The 20,433-nt window shown below is 41.5% G+C and overlaps 1 protein-coding gene across 1 annotated transcript in view; it reads right to left on the minus strand.

Moving 5' to 3' along the window:
• Positions 1-20,433, minus strand: part of ITGA3 (integrin subunit alpha 3) — an 84,503-nt gene that overhangs the window by 21,098 nt on the left and 42,972 nt on the right. Inside the window, exons 5-15 of the mRNA XM_081933264.1 lie at positions 19,330-19,413; positions 16,954-17,161; positions 16,663-16,856; positions 11,496-11,584; positions 10,922-11,055; positions 7,170-7,256; positions 5,139-5,206; positions 4,469-4,602; positions 4,119-4,265; positions 2,516-2,613; positions 1,678-1,843 (exon numbers count right to left, since the gene is read on the minus strand). Of these exons, the coding sequence (XP_081789390.1) occupies positions 1,678-1,843; positions 2,516-2,613; positions 4,119-4,265; positions 4,469-4,602; positions 5,139-5,206; positions 7,170-7,256; positions 10,922-11,055; positions 11,496-11,584; positions 16,663-16,856; positions 16,954-17,161; positions 19,330-19,413 (1,409 nt within the window). The remainder of the gene's footprint in view (positions 1-1,677; positions 1,844-2,515; positions 2,614-4,118; positions 4,266-4,468; positions 4,603-5,138; positions 5,207-7,169; positions 7,257-10,921; positions 11,056-11,495; positions 11,585-16,662; positions 16,857-16,953; positions 17,162-19,329; positions 19,414-20,433) is intronic.

The raw sequence follows: 20,433 nt of genomic DNA on the forward strand, positions 1-20,433 counted from the left end.
ACATATACACATACATACATATTGGAAGAATGTTTTATGCCCCTATGCCCCATTTGCAATTCCACTAGAATTGGTTCTTAAGCAATTATGAAATAAAATAAGTTTTAAACACAATCCAGGGCCTACATATGGCAATCAGTATTTTGATGTAGCCTCAACATCCCCTAGATTCAATCTACTACATGAACAAAAACAAAATCCTTTCCTCAAATATTTTTCATCCGTTAAATAAACCAAACACCCCCAAAAGGGGTGGGAAATTGAAAAATGTTTATGTACATAATAAAAAAGGCAAAATATGAAAAAAACATAAAGAAAAAACACTGTAAGAAAAAATATACAAAAAAATTTTTTTTTACCCCAACTGTTAATGGGTTACACTTCTACTGTGAATACATGCAGTTATTTTTTCCACTGTTGCATATTTTTAAATTTTGATCTCCCAATTCTGCATTGATGGTGAGATTTCTCTCTACCAATTTTTTGCCACACTAAGTCTTGCCATGGTCAACATCTATTTTAATAAATTGAAAAGATTTCATTTTTCTCTGGGATTACACCTGGGTTTTATTTCAAAAATGTTGAATTTTTAATGCATTTTTTTTTACAGTACTTCTGAGTTGTTTTCTATAATTACCATATATTTGTTATGGTGTTTCCAAAATTTATTTGTATTATTTATCTATCATGATACTAATTGACAATTATCTATAATCTATCTATAAAGGTATAGACTATTTTATACTAATTTTCCCTTATACAGTAGCATGTTGTAAATTTCATTGATTTTCACACACCCCACAATTCTTGTCTTTGTTCCACTATTATTACTTCTTTGAAGTTCTGTATCCATTTTATCATGCAGTTTGTTATTTAGCTCTGTGTCATGTTTAAGTAACGATATATAAATACATCTTAACTTATTCTCTTATTATCTTGACTCTATATAAGAATTTGAAACTTTGTCATCTCTCTCAGGGTCTTTCTTCTTTAAGATAATTGTTTATTTTCCTGTTTTTTGCTATGATAGATTCCTTCTCTCATTAATCAATCCTTGTTGTTCCTTTATTCCACATTTCTCAGTTCAGATGTATAATACTGGCATATATGATCAGATCCTTGTTACTTTGTCTTTAGAATATCATCCGATATTGGGGAAAACTAATTTTCTTCTCTTAAGTCTTGTACAACATGAATCTTACTCTTGTTTTTAGATTCTTATTTCATTTTTGAGATTTATGATATGGCTTTAGTGCATCTGTAGTGGAGCCCAATTTATTAAGGGCTTAGCTCCAACAAAAATAGTATATTCCTGGTTAAAGCTTTTGAATCTTGACATATGTCTGTTCACTTAGTTGATACAATTTAACCATGGCAATACTTCTATACTTTCAGGCTAGTCATTAGCGTCATCTGCAAAGTAACTGGAAATTATGAATCTTGAAGAATATTATTCTGATCTGTTAGAAATGCTTCCAAGCGATTAATAAAGAAAAACATCACTTAATGCAACACTTGTAAATTTGTGTGAGAGAGTACAAAGGACCCCACAGTTCAAACCTGGGCTACATGTATTTTCTTCTATTAGAACTTGTAAATTTTTCTGAAAAGCCATTGAGTGCAGAGCTGCATGGAACAGTAACCTAATGTTATCCCAACTTTCAGAAAATACCCCACCGGCCGAACTGAAGAAGGCAGCAGGGAGGGTGAGAAAGTGATATTGAGGACAGCCTCGTGAGCATCCTCTCCATTGATAGATGACGTTGGCTTATTAGTGACTTTGATGCTCAAATTCAGTTTCTTGACTTCCGAGCTGTACTGTAACAACTGCACACCATCTCGGCTATAATGGAAAAGAATAATACAATTGAGGGAGAATGATTGAAAAAAGCATATATGCCCCTCCATTCTTTTCTTAACTTTGGTCAAAAGTGGCTAGGACAACAATGGAAAATTTGGTACTCCCCCAAAATTTAGGACTTTAATCTTCATAATTTTCAGGGAACATTGGGGTTCTTTGAAATCATCATCCAAAACTCCTAGAAGAGACCAAGTGGTTTATCCTGCTTAATAGCAAGAAATGGGTACTCATCAACTTTGTGCTTTTGTCCCTAGATGAGAGATATTTTTTACTGAAATGCTTCCAGAACTGTGCAATGTTGTAACTGTCTGGTGATGAAACCCCACTTATCTAGGCTAGCCAATCAAAGGATTCTAGGGCAGGTCATCTATGTGATAACAGTAGCATGCACTGATCATGACTTTATCCAGTAATTTTCTAAAACTGAGCACATACATCATCTAGGAGTTACTGTATTTATTGCCCTGGAAGAAAACTCTCAAGAAGGTAGTCTTTCTTTAGTGGTTATAATGATGAGCATGATGCAGAAAGCACTCAGAACTAGACAGAATTCACCCTAAATTTATGATTATTTATTTATGATGATTAGAGTCATTTTACATGTTCTTTTCCTTCCTCATCTCATCCTTCCTTCAATAAGCCAAATTCTCTCACCTGGGCAGCTTTCGGTTCTTTTCATTTAGAAAGAGTGCCTGAATCTGCAAGTTGCTATTGCATTGGCTGTCACTTCCACATTCCTTCTGAAACTGAATCTGAAAACAGACATTTTGAGTCAACAAAATGAGACAAAAACCGGGGGAAGGATGTTCATATAGTTTGTAGGCTATGTTGTATATATCAGCTTTCTCTGGCTTGATGTTCTCCAGAAGCACCGGACCGCAATTCATGTCTCCTTCAAGAAGCATGGCCAGAGGAAGCTATTTTAAAAGATAAACTGGAATACATTAGCATGGGAAGCAAGACTTTTAGAAGAAGGGTTCTGTATGTAAGGAGGCTCGATCCTTCACTACAACTGAACCACAATTATCGTCTCTCTGCACATTTAAAGGTAAAGGTTCCCCTCGCACATATGTGCTAGTTGTTCCCAACTCTAGGGGGCGGTGCTCATCTTCGTTTCAAAGCTGAAAAGCCAGCGTTGTCCAAAGACATCTCCATGGTTATGTGTCCGGCATGACTAAACGCCGAAGGCACAGGAAACGCAGTTACTTTCTCACTAAATGGAAATAAAACACTCAATATGTACCATGTCACTGATGCTAACCAAAGCTTTCTTTTAAAAACTACTTCTGTAGAGGTTGTTTCCAAGGACAATACTGAATGTTTGAATTGTAAATCACCCAGAGTCATTGCTGAGATGGGTGGCTGTAGAAATCCATCAAACAAACAAAATAAATAAATAAATACAATGCACAGAAAAGGCAGTACTCTTTGTTCTTCCCAAGTGTGAACATCTAAAAATGCTTCCCCACTCACTCCCCAATTAGACTTTTGGGAGAGCTTCTTTCAAAGAAAGCTTTTAAAAGCCTGTTTATTATGATATAAGGAGAAGAGAGTATGAGTCAGATAGGAAGGCCTCACAGACTGCTAAGTTAATGGGTATTGTTTATGATCTCTCCTCTCAATGAGTTACTTCTTTATAGTCACTGTCTCCAATCTCCATTTATGTGTAGCCTTCTTGAACCAATCTATTCAGCTCTGGCTTCTCCAAGAGACGGCAGAAAATAGGAGCAACAGCCAAGCCTAGGATTTTTATGGGTGGCTGTAGTGGATTCCCACCAATGTCTAAAAATGCAACTCCCTAAATTTGATTGGATTAACCAAAAGAATTATATTAAGGTGACTAAGGGTAACCAACACTGAAATTATCACATTATATTTCTACACATACTCTAAGCATAGTTTAGGTTCAATCTAGTATGTGAAGACATTTTTCTAGAATGAAATTTATTCTAAATTTTAAAGATAATGACTAATCTGTTCCACCAGATGGTGCCAGAGGAATAGGTGAGCTGTTAAGTGATAACAGAAAACTGAACGCGCCTATTTACAAACAATTTGCATTTGCATGGATAAGTCAGAAACATGCACACAAACTCTTCCTACAAAAACACCAGCTGTTTGCTTCTTGCAAAAGCCTGCCACCCACCATTAGTTGAACACTGCAATATTAGTGTGCAATCTACATGGCCATTTCAACTGAGGAGAGGAAAGGTGAAAAGAATAGGAGGAAGAACTAGAGAGAGAAGGAAGGACTAACCTCAGTGTGGTTTTCACGAGGCTGATCCTCATTCAAAACAGGAAATGCATTAAGGGAGCGTAATCCCAACTGGAATCTCCGGGGCTTTTCTGAAAGAGAGTACTTCATAGAGAACGCAATGGGGTGCAGCTTGTCTCGTATGTCATCCTGCAGAATGAGCAATAATTCATTTCAGAGAGCCCTAAACTCAATTCTAAACTTCTGTGTAGTTTAGGGAGGGACATGAGGGTTCTCCCCATTCTTCCCCCCAGGTCATATTGATTGATACAAACAACCTAATGAAATATTGCAGGCAAGATGGTATTTAGCTCAACAATTCCATTTTATGTCTTGAATTGACTATTCCTAACCTGTAGAAGGACTCTCAGGTTTTGGCACTTGTTTGGCATGGAAAATTGTCCCTTGTAGATAGTAGAGTTGGTCTCAGCAAAATATACACGGGGTGGCCGGCGGTAACGGTCAGCTTCCACAATGTAATCCAGCTCTGAAGCCAAGGAAAAAAATGGATCAGGGACATAACCAGGATCCAGCAGCCTAGATCCTCAAATCATTCAGTAATCATTCAAAGTTATGATGGCACTGAAAAATGAAACTTATGACAATTCCCCGAAGTTGTAGCCATCACAGTTTCCTTGCAGTCTCAGATGCTTGACAAGCAAAATCAATAAGAAGCCAGCATGAAATCGTAAGTCGTGGTCATGTGACATCACAGTTATGGTGATTTGTTCAACAATTGCAAATGGAACTGATGTCACAAGTTGGCAAAGTCATGGGACATTTCACTTAATGACAACTGCTTAGGAATGGAGGTGTCGATATCAATTATAGTTGGTAAGTGAGGACTATATTATAATCTCATACTTAATTCGAATAAAGGAATGCAACAAAAAACAAATACGCCACTAAAGATAGAGAAACTGGCTCTCCTACGTTAAGAATAAAAATTTCAGGTCCAGCAGACACCCTCCCAACCCTCTTCCTTCACACATGAATTCTCCTAAATGGAACAAATCTACTCACTGATGGTTTCCTTGTATTTGGGATCTCCAGCACTTTGAGAATAGGAGAAGCAGAGCTCTACCTTCATGCTGTAAATGAAAAGATAAGAAGGGAAAGGAGAAAAAGAAAAACAAGGTGCTCAGTTAAGAATGGGGATAGTAAAGCAGGGACAGATAACTGAGGTTCCTACCAACGAAACCCAAACCCAAAGTGCCTTGCCTTTGTAGAGAAATACATAACCCTAAATTCAAAGTCACACGGCACCACACCTGAAGCTCCAGTCTTGGCACATCAAAACTATAGCAGTAGCACTTGACTTATATTAGGTAAAAGTAAAGGTTCCCCTTGCACATACTATATGTGCTAGTCATTCCCGACTCTAGGAGGTGGTGCTCATCTCCGTTTCGAAGCCGAAGACCCAGCGTTGTCCGAAGATGTTTCCATGGTCATGTGGCTGGCATGACTAAACAACGAAGGCGCACAGAACGCTGTTACCTTCCCACCAAAGGTGGTTCCTATTTTTCTACTTGCATTTTACGTGCTTTCAAACTGCTAGGTTGGCAGAAGCTAGGACAAGTAACAGGAGCTCACTCCACTATGTGGTGCTAGGGATTTGAACACTGAACTGCTGACCTTCTGATCAACAAGCCCAGCGTCTTAGCCACTGAGCCACCGCATCTCTTTGACTTATATAAGGAGGCCCTTTATCTGTTAATTAACCAGTGCCAAACATTTAGATGGATCGCCCTGCTTTGTTTGCAGCAAGGAATGATGTTTCAGAGGCCCAAAGTGTTCTTTGAAAAACCAATTCTTGCTAAGAGAAGAGGAAAAATTTATTTTTTCATGCAAGAGGAAGATCGCTCTATCTATCTCTCATCTGCTTTGAATCAAAAAATTGTCAAAGCTGTTACTCTGTCTGTTTTAGTCAAGGGCAATTTCATCTTATTTATTTATAGAGTTGGCATTGTACAAGGGAGTTTTTCCAATTTGGTGCCTAGGAGATGTACAGAGAATCTGCAAATCTCAGAATTCCTAGTCATCAGCCTCTGGACAGTAGCAGGCTAGGAATGGCTAATTTTAATTAATAATTATAATTAACTAGAGAGGATAATGCTACATGCAAATAATGCTATGACAATCCACTTTAGAGAAGAGATGCCCCTTTTGTTCATGTTTTCGCACTCTTAATATATATTTGTTTTGATTCAGTGCTACTTTATAGTTTCTTAGAAACTGATTTAAGAAAAGCTAAGAAATGTGTTCAGTGCACAATCATATCGGACAAGTTGGATATGATTTTATATATGCCATGCAATGGCATCTGCAATTATATTTTCTAGGAAAAATCGCTAACTAAAACAGAAAGGAAACAACATGAATTTAAAATTGGAAAAAAATAGATGATGACAAAATCAACATTAATAAACTCCATCACCCTTAAACTAGCCTTAGTTTAGAAGTTACAAATGCCTAACACTTTCAGATGTTGAAGGATGCCAACTCCAAACTAATGGCACGCTGAATAGAACTATTGGAGGGGGGAAACTAATCATATCTGGCAGGTTAGAATTCCTCCAGCCAGCTTAAACCTGAAATAACTTGCATCTTATCAAGTTGTCTCTCTTCTAAGGGACAGGATGCCCTGTTCCAAAAACAAATCTACAAGTCTCTTACTCAACTTTTATTCTTTAAAAAAAAAAACAAGCAAGGAAAAGGACTCTGCAATGTCCCCATTCAGCTTGCTCCAATGTGGCCTTTTACTCTGATTGCCAGATGTTTTTCTCATTCAAACCTAACTTGAATCTCACCACATTTTGTATAAACACTCTTGTTTCTCCTCCCTGCTCTTGGTGGGGAGGGCAAACAATTGTTCTCCTAATTCTTTCCAACATCCTCTAAAATAAACTGAAAGTTGGCAATACGCTGCCCTTTCATCTTTTTTCTGTAGGCTAAATATACCCAGTTGTATCATATTTGTGTTGTCACACACCTTGAATATCCGTGTATTCAGGCATATAAAAATGAAAATAACATTTATAGGGTTGTTATTACCAAGAGTTTCGAGTACATTTGCTTGGGTCCAGAGGGCTTGGAGTAACAGTAAAAGTCTTGTTTAGGATATTGATCACTGGACGGGCTCTGCAGAAAGGGAAGTGCAACAAGCATTAAGGAAAAACCACAGTAAAATGAATCAATGCATTTTTAATGGAAGCGTTTAATAAACATAAAAACTAATACAAAGTAACCTAGAATAAAAGGAAAAGTTCAGAAGGGGCAGAAAAAGAAAAGGAAAAAAAAACAATAATAGTGGTTTCCAACTTTCACCATACCAAGCATAATCTATTATAATAACTTTCTCTCTCTTTTAAAGTTACGAATAAAAAAAATCCCTCCTATCTCCATGTTTAACGGCATTGCAGGATTTGATCTTTCATCAATCTTTCATTGATGACATTCAAGAGGAGTTGTCATAGCTTTCACCACCAGCTAGTTTGGAAACCCCATAAAGAGGGATTTCCCCATAAAGAGGCATTGTCCAGAATTTCTTGTGGCAGTTCTTCCATATCAGATTTGTCTTTTGTATTCCCATTTTGATGACCTTCCTTGCCTTCACACTCTCGATTTTGTTGTCTTCCTTGCCTTCACACCCTCCTACCGTGATCTTGAACCTTCTCAGCACCGAGTGTCCAAACCAGGATGTGCATGCATGTGTGTGCACCAGAGCGCCGGAAACCCGCCCGGGATGTGCATGCATGTGTGTGCACCAGAGCGCCGGAAACCTGCCCGGGTTTCTGGGGCTCTGGCCAGCATGCGCTTGCCTGTTTTTGGGCTCTTTTCAGGCTGTTTTTCAGGCCATTTTCAGAGCCAAAACCAGCCCAGAAAACAGCCTGAAAATGATCTGAAAAACGGCCTGTTTCTTTGGCCGTTTTTCTGGCCATTTTCTGGTGCTCCAGTGCCTGCAAAGACCAGCTGGTGATGGTGCAGGAGCCCACAGAGAGCGCTCTACGTGCCACCTCTGTCATGTGTGCCAAAGGTTCGCCATCACGGCTCTATAATATCTATGTCAGGTAAAACTTTTTTTAAAAAATTCTCAACATTTTGTAAAAAAATTGTCCAATGAGATTTGTATACTTTTCAGATTTTAATCCTGGTGGTTATCAACCAAAAATCTCTTTAAGATAGGAAAAAGTTATATAGCCATTTTATTTCTTTTATTTCTGCCTGCTTTTTTTTTAACTCCCTCAAGTATCAACTTTATTCAAGCCTCAGTTCTGATACGGGTTTGGTTCCATTTCAGTAAATTATTTAATTTTACAGTTTATTCGTTTTTCAAACCTGATGAGAAATAACCAATATTGCAAATCTCTCTGGTATTCCAATCTATTAAAAAGTTTTTAAATCAAAATCCGCCCCCCACTTCCTGTTTTTTTTTAACTTTTTGCCATTTCTATATTACTTTAAATTCTCAAGTCTCTGTTTAAAATATCAAATTAAATTCCAAATTTCAGAGAAATCCAGGAATCAAATTAAGCTTGCCATTCTCAAGTCTCTAATATCCAAAAAAATGCCTAAATTGAAAATTTCTAAAATTGATTAAAAGTGAGTTTGGCTAGCTTAGTGTCCCCTATTAAAGGATCCCCTGGAGCTGGAAGCAAAGATGTCATCTCCCTCAGCTTCTAGCACTCTAACCACAGAGACCACTGTTTTACAGTCCCCTAGCGAGGAGCTGCCCTTCAGAACACTTGTGGGCAATCTCTCCTTCTCTTCTTCTCCAGAGAGCTTTGAAGGACCAATCTAGGGCTGTTCTTTCATCCTAAACAATGGCTGTCATTTCTGCTCATTTACGGAGACATCTTCAGTCAGCCATGATTCACAGCAGAGGCCCACAGAGACCCAATGAAGATGTAGTGCATAAATAAAATAAATAATTCCTAATCACGATGGTGATTTCAATTACTCGGTGGTGAAGAAAATGTGCTGTTGCATGTGATCATTTGTTCCCTTCCCCAGGACATGATTTATAAAAGTCCTCCTCTTTTGAATCAGGGTAATTGATAATACAGTATTCCTCAAAATAATGCTCCCTAGGTGAGAGGCACATTGACTTCCATATTCATCAATCCACCATGTCTGTGGATAGCTGAGGGTTGGAAAGGCTGCCCTAATAGAGAGATTGGAATTTCCTTCTTCTTAAAATAATTTTTCCTTTTTTAAGACCAGTGTATAGTGGAGTTTAATGTGTGGCTAAATGAATGGTGTAAAAGAGAAGGCTTTGATTATATTAGTCATGATATGTGCACTTGAGCCGATGAAAAACTATACAAAAGAGATGGTTTGCATCCATCAATGAAAGGGACTAACTTACTTGGTATTAAATTCACAGATTTTCTAGATAAACATTTAAACTAAACAGTGGAGACAGGGAATTAATTAATACAGAACATATCTTTCCCCAGCAATCTAAAATTAATAGGGTTATCAACTGTGGTGGGAATCAAATAATGTAACAACCAGTTCTCTGCCCTAATGATTTCTTCCAATAACCAGTTCACCAAACTGCTCAGAAAGTTAACAACTGAAGTGGTGCGAACTGGTTGAATCCCACCACTGGTTATCAGTGCATGTAAGACGCGTAAGAATATCAACTTTGTTGTGAAGCAAAAACAAGCATTCAATAGCAAGTGTCATACCATGTGCATTAATCAAGCAGCTGGGGTAAGGCAGCTGGGGACAACACAGGTTATACAGAAAATAAACACAGGGTCAGTCAAAATGGAAACATCTCTACAAAAATAGAGCACAACAATGATGAAAACTACATGGAATGGATTTAGGTCAATGTAAAAGGGAGAAAAAATGACATTGCCATAGGTCTATACTACAGTGTGAAAGATAAACTCCGAAAGATAGGCTTAAGATACAGAAGGATCTTGACAGACTTGAACATTGGGTGCTATCTAACAAAATGAAATCCAATGGTGAAAAAGTAAGGTTCTACATTTAGGCAAGAAAAACAAAGTTCACAGGTACTGTATATGTGGTACCTTGCTCAATAGTTGTGACTGTGAGAGGGATCTTAGAGTCCTAGCGAACAATCACTTAAATATGAGCCAGCAGCGTGCAGCAGCAGCTGCCAAAAAAGCCAACACAGTTCTAGGCTACATAAACAGAGAGATAGAATCAAGATCACGTGAAGTGTTTATACCACTTTATAATGCCTTGGTAAGGCCACACTTGGAATACTGCATCCAGTTTTGGTCACCACAATGTAAAAAAGGTGTTGAGACTCTAGAAAGAGTGCAGAGCATAGCAACAAAGATGATTAGAGAACTCGAGGATAAAACATATAAAGAATGGCTGCTGGAACTGGATATGTCTAGTTTAATGAAAAGATGGACTAGGGGTGATATGATAACAGTGTTCTAATATCTCAGGGGCTGCCACAAAGAAGAGGGAGTCAAGCTATTCTACAAAGCACTTGAGGATAGGACAAGAAGCAATGGGTGGAAACTAATCAATGAGAGAAGCAACTTAGAACTGAGGAGAAATTTCCTGACAGTTAGAACAATTAATCAGTGGAACAACTTGCCTCCAAAAGTTGTAAATGCTCCAACACTGGAAGTTTTTAAGAAGGGATTAGATAACCATTTGTTTGAAATGGTGTAGGGTTTCCTGCCTAAGCAGGGGGTTGGACTAGAAGACCTCCAAGGTCCCTTCCGACTCTGTTATTCTGTTACTAATGAGAAGGAATAAATAGAGGGGGGGGGAGCTAGACTGCTTTTAACCTCTTTTACCACATTTACCTGAGTAGCAAGATATTTTCTGAGAGAGTTCCCACCAGGAGATCAGGATAGGAATTTCCATCCACATCCATTCCACCATTGAAGGAGTAACCAAAAGTCTTGACAACAGGATTAAAATCTTCCCCACTAATGATCTGCAAAGAGGTTCAGAAAATGAGAGGCAAGAAGGATATTTACAAATGAGACTAAGATCTCTGCTTGGTTTGTATATACTGCCATCCGTGATGGAACTATTGGTGGCCAAGCATATATGAATGAACAGTAGGACTACTATTAACATCATTATGTTACACTGATCTGACTGGAGAGGAGTTCTGGGACTTGCAGTGTTGACATATTCATGTATGTAGTTAATCAATCAAACATTACATCTTGTAACAGTTACAAAATTGTCTTGAAGCTCACAAAGATAATAAGATGCAATATATACAGTTATGTAAGAATATTTTATCAATTAGAATTTGTCTGAATTAACTGACTGAACAATATGGAGACATGCTGCACATAAACTTACAGATATGCTTTACCCAAAGAGATAAGGATGAAATCGAGATGATGCTAAAGATGCTTTTACCTGCTGTGGCTTATTAGCAAGGCCACCTACACCACTCTGGTAGATGTATACTTTCCCCGAACCTTCATAGGGTGCCCCAATGGCAATATCTGAAAGGGAAGAGTACAAAGAAGAATGAGAACTTCCCTTTTATGAGATCTCACAGTTCTCCTTATACTTCATCTAGATGGGTTTCTTTTTAGGTTTCCACTGGAATTGTATCCAATGTACTTTAACATAACTTTTCAAAAGAAGTATTTGTATTATTTCCCATCACTAGTAAAAAAAACCTAACAAATAATAATAATAATAAATTTGAATTTATTAGCCGCTCCCTTTCCAGACAGGACTCGGGGCGGCGTACAGTAGAGCATATAAAACATAAAACATATGTACAAACACATAAACATACACATATACAAAGACATACATGCACGGAGGAGGTAACAAATTACATCACATTTAGACAATTAAAAATCACCATTAAAATATCCCATTTACAATAACACAATTTAAAAATTTAAAAATTTAAAACGACTGTCAGGAGGAATAAGGAAAAAATTTACGGTTGAGCCAGGCCAGATAATTGAAAGAGGTGGGTCTTCAGCTGTACACGGAAGGAGCGGAGATTGGAAATAATCCTGATGTCACGGGGGAGGTCATTCCACAGGGCTGGGCCCATCACAGAGAAGGCTCTGCTCCTGGGTGTCGCCCCCCGACACTGTTTAGCGGACGGCACCCGAAGAAGTCCTTCTCTGTGTGAGCGGATTGGTCGTAGGGATGTATGGGGCAGGATGCGATCCTGCATGTAACTAGGTCCTGTGCCATGAAGCGCTTTAAAGATCATAATCAAAACCTTGAAACGCACTCGGTAGACCACAGGAAGCCAGTGCAGCTCGCGCAGGAGAGGTGTTACAGGGGAGTATCTAGTCCTCCCCATAATCACCCACGCGGCCGCGTTCTGGACCAACTTCAGTCTCCGAGTGCATCTCAAGGGAAGCCCCATGTAGAGAGCATTGCAGTAGTCCAGGCGAGACGTCACTAGCGCATGGGTGACTGTGCGTAGGGCATCCCGGTCCAATAAGGGGCGCAATTGGCGCATCAGGCGAACCTGATGGAACGCCCCCCTTGCCACGGCTGTTACATGGTCATCCATGGACAGCCGGGCATCCAGGAGGACGCCCAAATTGCGCACCTGTTCCATGGGGGCCAGTTGCACGCCCCCAATGGCCAGAGATGGAAGCCACTGGTTGAACCGGGAGGCCGGAAGCCACAGCCACTCCGTCTTGGAAGGGTTGAGTTTTAGTCGGTTGCCATCCATCCAGACCCGTACGGCCTCCAAACACCGGGACATCATTTCAACGGCCTCATTGGGGTGGTTTGGGGTGGAAATGTATAGCTGAGTATCATCAGCATACAGATGATATCCCACCCCAAAACCACGGATGATCTCGCCCAGCGGTTTCATGTATGTGTTGAACAGGAGAGGCGAGAGCACTGACTCCTGTGGCACCCCACATGTGAGGGGGCTCCGGGTCGATCTCTGCTCCCCTGCCAACACATGTTGCGTCCGGCCAGAGAGGTAGAAGCCAAACCACCGTAAAACGGTGTCCCTGACTCCCAGCCCCTCTAGCCAGTGCAACAGGATACCATGGTCGATGGTATCGAATGCCGTCGAGAGATCTAATAGGACCAGGATAGAGGAACAACCCCTATCTCTGGCCCTCCAGAGATCATCAACCAACGCGACCAAGGCCGTCTCCGTGCTGTGCCCGGGTCGGAAGCCGGACTGGCGCGGGTCTAGATAATCATTCTCCTCCAGGTGACGTGGAAACTGTTGTGCCACCACACTCTCTACAACCTTCGCTAAAAAAGGAAGGTTGGAGACTGGACGATAATTGACTAGATCCGTTGGGTCCAGGGAAGGCTTCTTGAGCAGGGGCCTCACAACCGCCTCTTTCAAGGCGGCCGGCAGAAACCCCTCACCCAACGAAGCGTTCACTAGGCCCAGGAGCCAGTCGCGCGTAACCTCCCAGGATGCCAGTACAAGCCAGGAGGGACACGGGTCCAATAAACATGTGGTGGGTCGCAGACGTCCACGCAACCTGTCCAAATCCTCAATGGCAACCGAGTCAAACTCCTCCCAAAGCGGTCCCTCAAGACTCGCCACGGGCATCTCAACTGGACCACTGAAAGGGGCCCATCCCATCCGGATTTGAGCGACTTTGTCCTGTAGATATTTCCCAAACTCCTCTGCTCTGCCCTGTAAAGGGGCTTCCCGCGGTCTCTCAAACAAGAGGGAGCGAGTCACCCGAAACAGGGCGGCAGGGCGGTTATCTGCGGACGCAATAAGAGCGGCGCAATATTGATGTTTGGCCGCTCTTAATGCCACAAGGTACGTCCTCAAATAGGCTCGTGCCTGTGCTCGGTCAAATTCGGAACGGGAGGATCTCCAACGACTCTCTAGGCGTCTCTTGTGGCGTTTCATCACCCTTAGCTCCTCGGTAAACCAAGGGGCCAGGGTGGTTCGTCGCCGCAGGAGAGGCCGCAAAGGCGCCACCCGGTCTAGGACCCCGGTAGTCGCACTATTCCATGCGTCTACCAGGTCCTCCACTCGGTGGCGGGTCAGGTCCACAGGAGGTGGCCCAAGCTCCATCTGGAACCTATCTGGTTCCATCAGGCGCTTGGGGCGGAACCATCTAATACCTTCCGGTTCCGCCTCCCCGCAGCGGGGGGTAGCACCGGGGAAGTCAAGCCGGAGAAGTGAGTGATCTGACCATGACAGGGGAATAATAGTTGGATCCCCTATTCCCAGATCACTCGTCCACTGGCCAGAGACAAAGACAAGGTCCAGCGTGTGGCCTCCCTCGTGAGTAGGGCCCTGAATTAATTGGGTCAGGTCCATGGCTGTCATGGAAGCCATGAACTCCCGAACCCCCTCAGACGCTTCTCCCATCGACGGCAGATTAAAATCCCCCATCACTAAGAGTTTGGGGGTTTCAACCGCCACCGATGAGATCAGCTCGAGGAGTTCAGGCAGGGCCGCTGATGTATAGCGAGGAGCCAGGTATACTATCAGCAGGCCCAACTGCCTCCCTGGGCCCCATCTCATGACAAGGGACTCACACCCGGATGTCTGTGGCACAGTGAACTCTCTCGGCTCCAAGTCTTCCCGGATAATCACTGCTACCCCTCCGCCCCTTCCCTGGGCCCGAGGCTGGTGAAATGCTCGATAACCTGGCGGGCACATTTCCACGAGGGGTAAGCCTCCCTCGTGGCCCAACCAGGTCTCGGTTATTCCTGCGAGGTCCGGCTCCCCCTCCAAAATTAGATCGTGGATGAGGGGGGCCTTATTGACAACGGACCTCGCGTTGCATAACAGCAGTCTCAGGCCTTGGGTCTGTAGATCCTGACCACCTAGTATGCAGGGGTTGGTACAAACGACCGGGTATGACCAAAAACCCCGGTCTCCCAACCGACTACGCGCTCTTGATCTGTCCTCGCACCTGCCCCTCCCCACGACCGTTGGTATCAAAGAGCCCTGCACAGGAATGCTATCTTCCCTCTCCTCCCCCACTCCGCTCCCTCCTCCTTCGACCACACCTAGATGCCTGGCTCTCAAAGAATGTTTACGTTTAGCTCTTATAATAGTTGAGTCACTATTCAAAGGAAAGTTTGAAGGAATTCTGCTGAGAAAGGTACAGCATAAATATAGATGGACAATTAACTAAAACAAAATCAATGTGTGTATGTGTGTGTATTTTTGTGTGTGTCTCTGTGTGTGCACGCATGGCAGAACTATAACTATGAAAGGAATTTGTTTCTCTTTCCCTGATATCAGATGCGTAATACAAATGGTCCTTATTTAATGAACCTTCATTCAGTTTTTTCAGGCCCAAAGAACCACGGCAAGAATGTTGTGTAAGGTTACTTGCCTACAGACAGAATCTTACCAGACTAAAGCAATTATCTGCATAACTATAGATATACTCAGTGAACTGCTAATGAAGCTTGCCTACTTTCTGCCTACTAAACTTTCCAAGCTCTGTCTCTTTACCTTCTGGCAACGAATCCTTCCCTCCTACCATTCCAGACTACATTCTATCATTTTGTTCAAATTTGCAAATTGTGCTGAATGAGCGGAATTTACAACCAAACCTTGAAATTTCAATAGTTGTCTATTTTATTGTGGTTTGCCTATAGTACCAGAATCTTCCCAGTCTGCTTGCCTTCCCTTGGGAACAAACAGATAAGGTTCCATGGATCTTAGGGGAGACTAGATGTACCGTATTTTTCTGAGTATAAGACGCACCTTTTTCCCTCAAAAAAGAGGCTGAAAATCTGGGTGCATCTTATACACTGAATACAGCATTTTTTTGCCTCCTGAAACCCCGCCCCCTTCACTAACATTAAAATGGTAGTGCAGGGCATGGATAGCCTCTAGGAAGCTTTTAGAGAGTTCCTGGGGGCTGGGGAGGGCAGAAATGAGCAAAAAAGGGGCTGTTTTTGCTCAATTTTACCTCCCCTAGCCCCAGGAACACTCTATAAGCTTCCTAGAGGCTATCCATGCCCTTTTTTTGCCCCCCCCCAAGAGCACTCTGCAAGTCCCCTAAAGGCTATCCATGCCTTTTTTGTGGGGGGGGGGGGGGGGAATGGGCCTGTTTTCACGAAAAATGGGCCATTTTTGGGAGGTTTGCAGAGTGCAAAAACCTTTTTTTAGAATTTGCCTCTTCAAAACCTTGGTGTGTCTTATACTCCGGTGCGTCTTATACTCCAAAAATATGGTAAGTGTTAGATACTTGTTCTAACTACAGTGGTTTCCACCAAGGTCCTCTGTTCCAGCGGGAACAGAGGTTTAATCCTATTAGTCGAAGGGTCTGACAGCTTCCTATAAAAGGGCTGCTGTCAGACTCAACCTTCGCTGGATTGTTCTCACTTGTTGTACTTAATAAAGAGCTGTTGTTACCGTTAAGCCTGTGTGTGCCTATCCATTACCTAACTAACAGTAAGTTTCCCATGGCTGAAGAACAACTCGAAGATAATTCCCCGTTTGATCCTTCCTCCTTACCTGACTGGCAGTTTCCCAACACAAACACTGCTTTAGGTCATATAAAAGGGTACAGTCTAACAAGATGTGCCTCAGTAAATAGTAAAACGTAACATTGTGAAAAGAGCAAAGAAGTCTAACCTTGAAAATCATCTTTGTTAATGTCGCCAATGTGAGCCACAGAAAAACCAAAGGAAGAACCACTGGGTCCAGTCAGTGTGAGGTTGGGATGGCTGGAGAATGTTCCCCCAAGGTTCATGTATACATAGACAGCCCCACCTTTCTCCTCCTTCTGGTCAAAGTAGTGTGGTGCTCCAATGATTAAGTCCTGCCACCTATTAATGGGGAAAGGCAGAGGAGTCATTTTAACCTATATATATCAAAATTAAGCCATTTGATACTTGTTTCAAGTTTGCCCTCCCATGGACTCACCCATCACTGTTGAGGTCAGCCACAGCAATGGAGCTGCCAAAATAAGAACCCACTTGCTTGCCAACGAGCAGCAGTCTCTTCTGAAGGTCCATGCGACCATCACTTGACATCACAAAGACAGCTCCAGTATGATTATAACGAGGGGCCCCAATAATAAAAGAGAACTCTTCTTTGTGCAGTACGTTGGTGCTTGCTTCTGTGGCGTATCCTATCAACATGAAATAAGAAACAGGTTGTGTCTTTGATCTCCCCTCTTCAAGAGAGAGATAGAGTTTGCCTTTTATTTATTTGTGGATTTTGGGCAGCATATTCAACTAGAGAAAACATAAAAACAGCTATAAACATAAAATCAGACAGACAGACCCAATTAAAATAATTTGATAAACAACAATATCAAACAAAACAGGGCCTTAAACATACCATAGACATCAACCCCAGGCCTAGGCCAAAGCCAAATTTTCAAAACTTGTCAGAACCTTAGAAAGGGTACCATCCTTATCTCTTGAGGGATGCTGATTCAGAGCACTAGGGGCCACAACAGAGAAGGCACACTTCTGAGGTTCCACAAGATAAAGGTAAAGATTTCCCTACACATGTATGCTAGTCGTTTCCTCAGCATTTAATAGAATAGAATAGAATAGTATTATTTATTGGCGAAGTGTGATTGGATACGCAAGGAATTTGTCTTTGGTGCATATACTCTCAGTGTACATAAAAAAGACAAAATATATTCATCAAGAATTATATGGTACAACACTTAATGATAGTCAGAGGGTACAAATAAACATTCAGGAAATAATATCAATGATACAAGCAATAAAGTTACAGTCCTGCAGCCATTAGTGGAAGGAGATGGGTGATAGGAACGATGAGAAGACTAATAGTAATAGTAATGCAGCCTTAGTGAATAATTTGACAGTGGTGAGGGAATTATTTGTTTAGCAGAGTGATGGCATTGGGGGGGGGGGGAACTGTCCTTGTGTCTAGTTGTCTTGATGTGTAGTGATCTGTAGCATAGTTTTGAAGATAGGAGTTGAAACAATTTATATCCAGGATGCGAGGGGTCTGGATTGGGGAAGAGACTTGGAGGAACACACTTGGTGCAAAGTAGGCTCCAGCATAAATAAATGAACACAAATCACTCAATCAATTTACACACTTACTGGTCAGATTTAGATCATTCTGTTTTCAAGGACATAGACTTAGGAATGAACAAGCTTCTTGAAAGTACTCATACCCTCTCCTTCTACCTATATGTGAAGTGGCATGCAAATTAAGCAATCTTCCATTAATTATAATTTCCCTTTTGGAATAGGCCATTGAAGAAAGCTGGAATTTCAAGATGGCTTATTAACTTGGGTTATTCCAAAATTAAGCACTTGTTCTTAATTATAAAAAAGCATTAAATAGATATATAAATATAATCACAATTTCATTCTCGGTTTGGCTGTTCTGAAAGTATTAATTATAATTTTCTTGTTTGGCCAAGAACTATATTAATCTATTTACATCTTAATTCAATCGAAACTGACCATGATCATGTCCTGTACACCAGTCTTTGATTCTGAAGCAAACCCTGGTGACAACTAGACCATTTTAAAGGGGAAAGCTCTCCATTTTAATCCTTCCTGACGTCTAATCTTCTAGACTGAGTGTGGAGCAGACCCAATGTTCAAAGTCCAGCTTCAAATGAGATGTCTTCATTAAGAAATCTCTATTTTGATCCTCAGTAAAGGGGCTCAGAAAGCTTTGACCCATATGAAATTTGCTTCTTCCCTGGGAGGCCTTTCTATTTAGGGAATCAGCCATGAAGGTTTGAAAACAAATCAATGTTAAGCACGTGTGGCCATCATATATTTAAATTATGCTATCTGTTTTCAGCATGCTGAGAGACATTTGACTATGAAGATCCTTCATATGATACTACAGATCACAAATTACTTCTGTGATTTCTTTTTTTAGTCCAGTGTGTTCTTGTCAATTACATGTTCACATCTTGTGGGACCAAGGAAGCGTGCTTTCTCTGTCATAGCTGCTGCTCTCTGGAACAATATCCCTTCCCCCTCTCCCACAGGATACACGCGGCTCTCATCTCCATCAAGACTGAATCACAAGCCTGGGATTAGAGTCTCTGTGGAGCCACTGTCTATTTGAATTTCATTGCTGCTGTTTTGTCTGGGCAGTTATGTTGTTTCAGTTGTGTTTGCAGTGTTTTCTTTTTTTGAAGCTTATGTATCGGATATAGAGTGTCTTTTTGGAGCCTTAACAAATCCAATAAATAAAGAAAATTAAAAAGAAACGAAGGAGAGGAGGGAGGCATTATACTGCACCAAATCATGTTTTCAGCCTGACAAAGTGAGAGTTGAGTGCAATTACCTAGGTAAATGTGTCCAGTTTTCTGATCTGGATAGGATAAATCTACTTGGTCCCAAATTCCTGGGTAGCTCACATAAGCCGTTCCTGTGAAAACAAAAGTACAATCTTTAGCAGTCTGAAAAAATACAAATCAAAATCCAGTATACCTGTTAATGCTGTTCGAAAAGATTGTTTCCTTTCTTCCCAGGCTTTTACCTCTCGGTCACATTCAGCAATTAATTTTCAAAGTTGCTGGATGGCAAGTATGATTAAAAGCTTCTATCTCTGCTTTGTATAGAGTCATGAGGGGCTGAGAGATTTTAAGGGTTAAAAGAAAAGAGGAGTGATATCTTCCTCAAGGGTCCTCACTGTTCTGACCTAGGCTTCCTGATACAGTAAAAAAGCATGCACTTAGTCCCCAAACCCCTCTTTTTATCTCAAAGGCTGTAAATTATGTTCATTCACAGCCCATGAGTCCCAAATGATTGTAAAGAGTCCTACGGTAGGCTGCCAAAGTCTTTTGGGATAAGGCTGATAAGCACCCACCTTTATCTTCTTTGAAATGCTGCCAAAGACTTTCTTGGAAATTAGCTTGGCAAGGCCACATGGAGCAAAGAGTCAAAATGGAGCTTCAGAAGATAAACTGACCAGCATGAACAAAGCTGCTTCCTGTGAAGGCTCATGTGCCTTTGCTCCTCCTTTATGTCCTTTGGGAGGGGCCAATCATCTCCAAGCCTAACTCCCAAGTTGTCCCTTCTGTCTCAACTGTTCTTGCCTTCTGGCAGCTCTGCACATATGCGCACTGGTAATAGGGGGGACCTCTTCCTCTGCCTCGCTGATGTACGACTCTGGAGGCTCTGGAGGCAGTACTGCTGGTATTGTGGGTATGGCTTGGTGGGCGTGGCAGGGGAAGGATACAGCAAAATCTCCATTCCCTTCCCACGCCTGGTGTAAGGATATTGCAAAATCTCCATTCCCACCCCCACCCTCCATTGTGGCCAGCCAGAGGTGGTATTTGCCGGTTCTCCAAACTACTCAAAATTTCCACTACCAGTTCTCCAGAACCTGTCAGAACCTGTTGAATTTCACCCCTGATTCCTTCGTTTTTTCCAAAAAAATATATTT

The sequence above is a fragment of the Natrix helvetica genome (assembly GCF_964273705.1).
Source record: "Natrix helvetica genome assembly, chromosome: Z".
NCBI lineage: Eukaryota > Metazoa > Chordata > Lepidosauria > Squamata > Natricidae > Natrix > Natrix helvetica.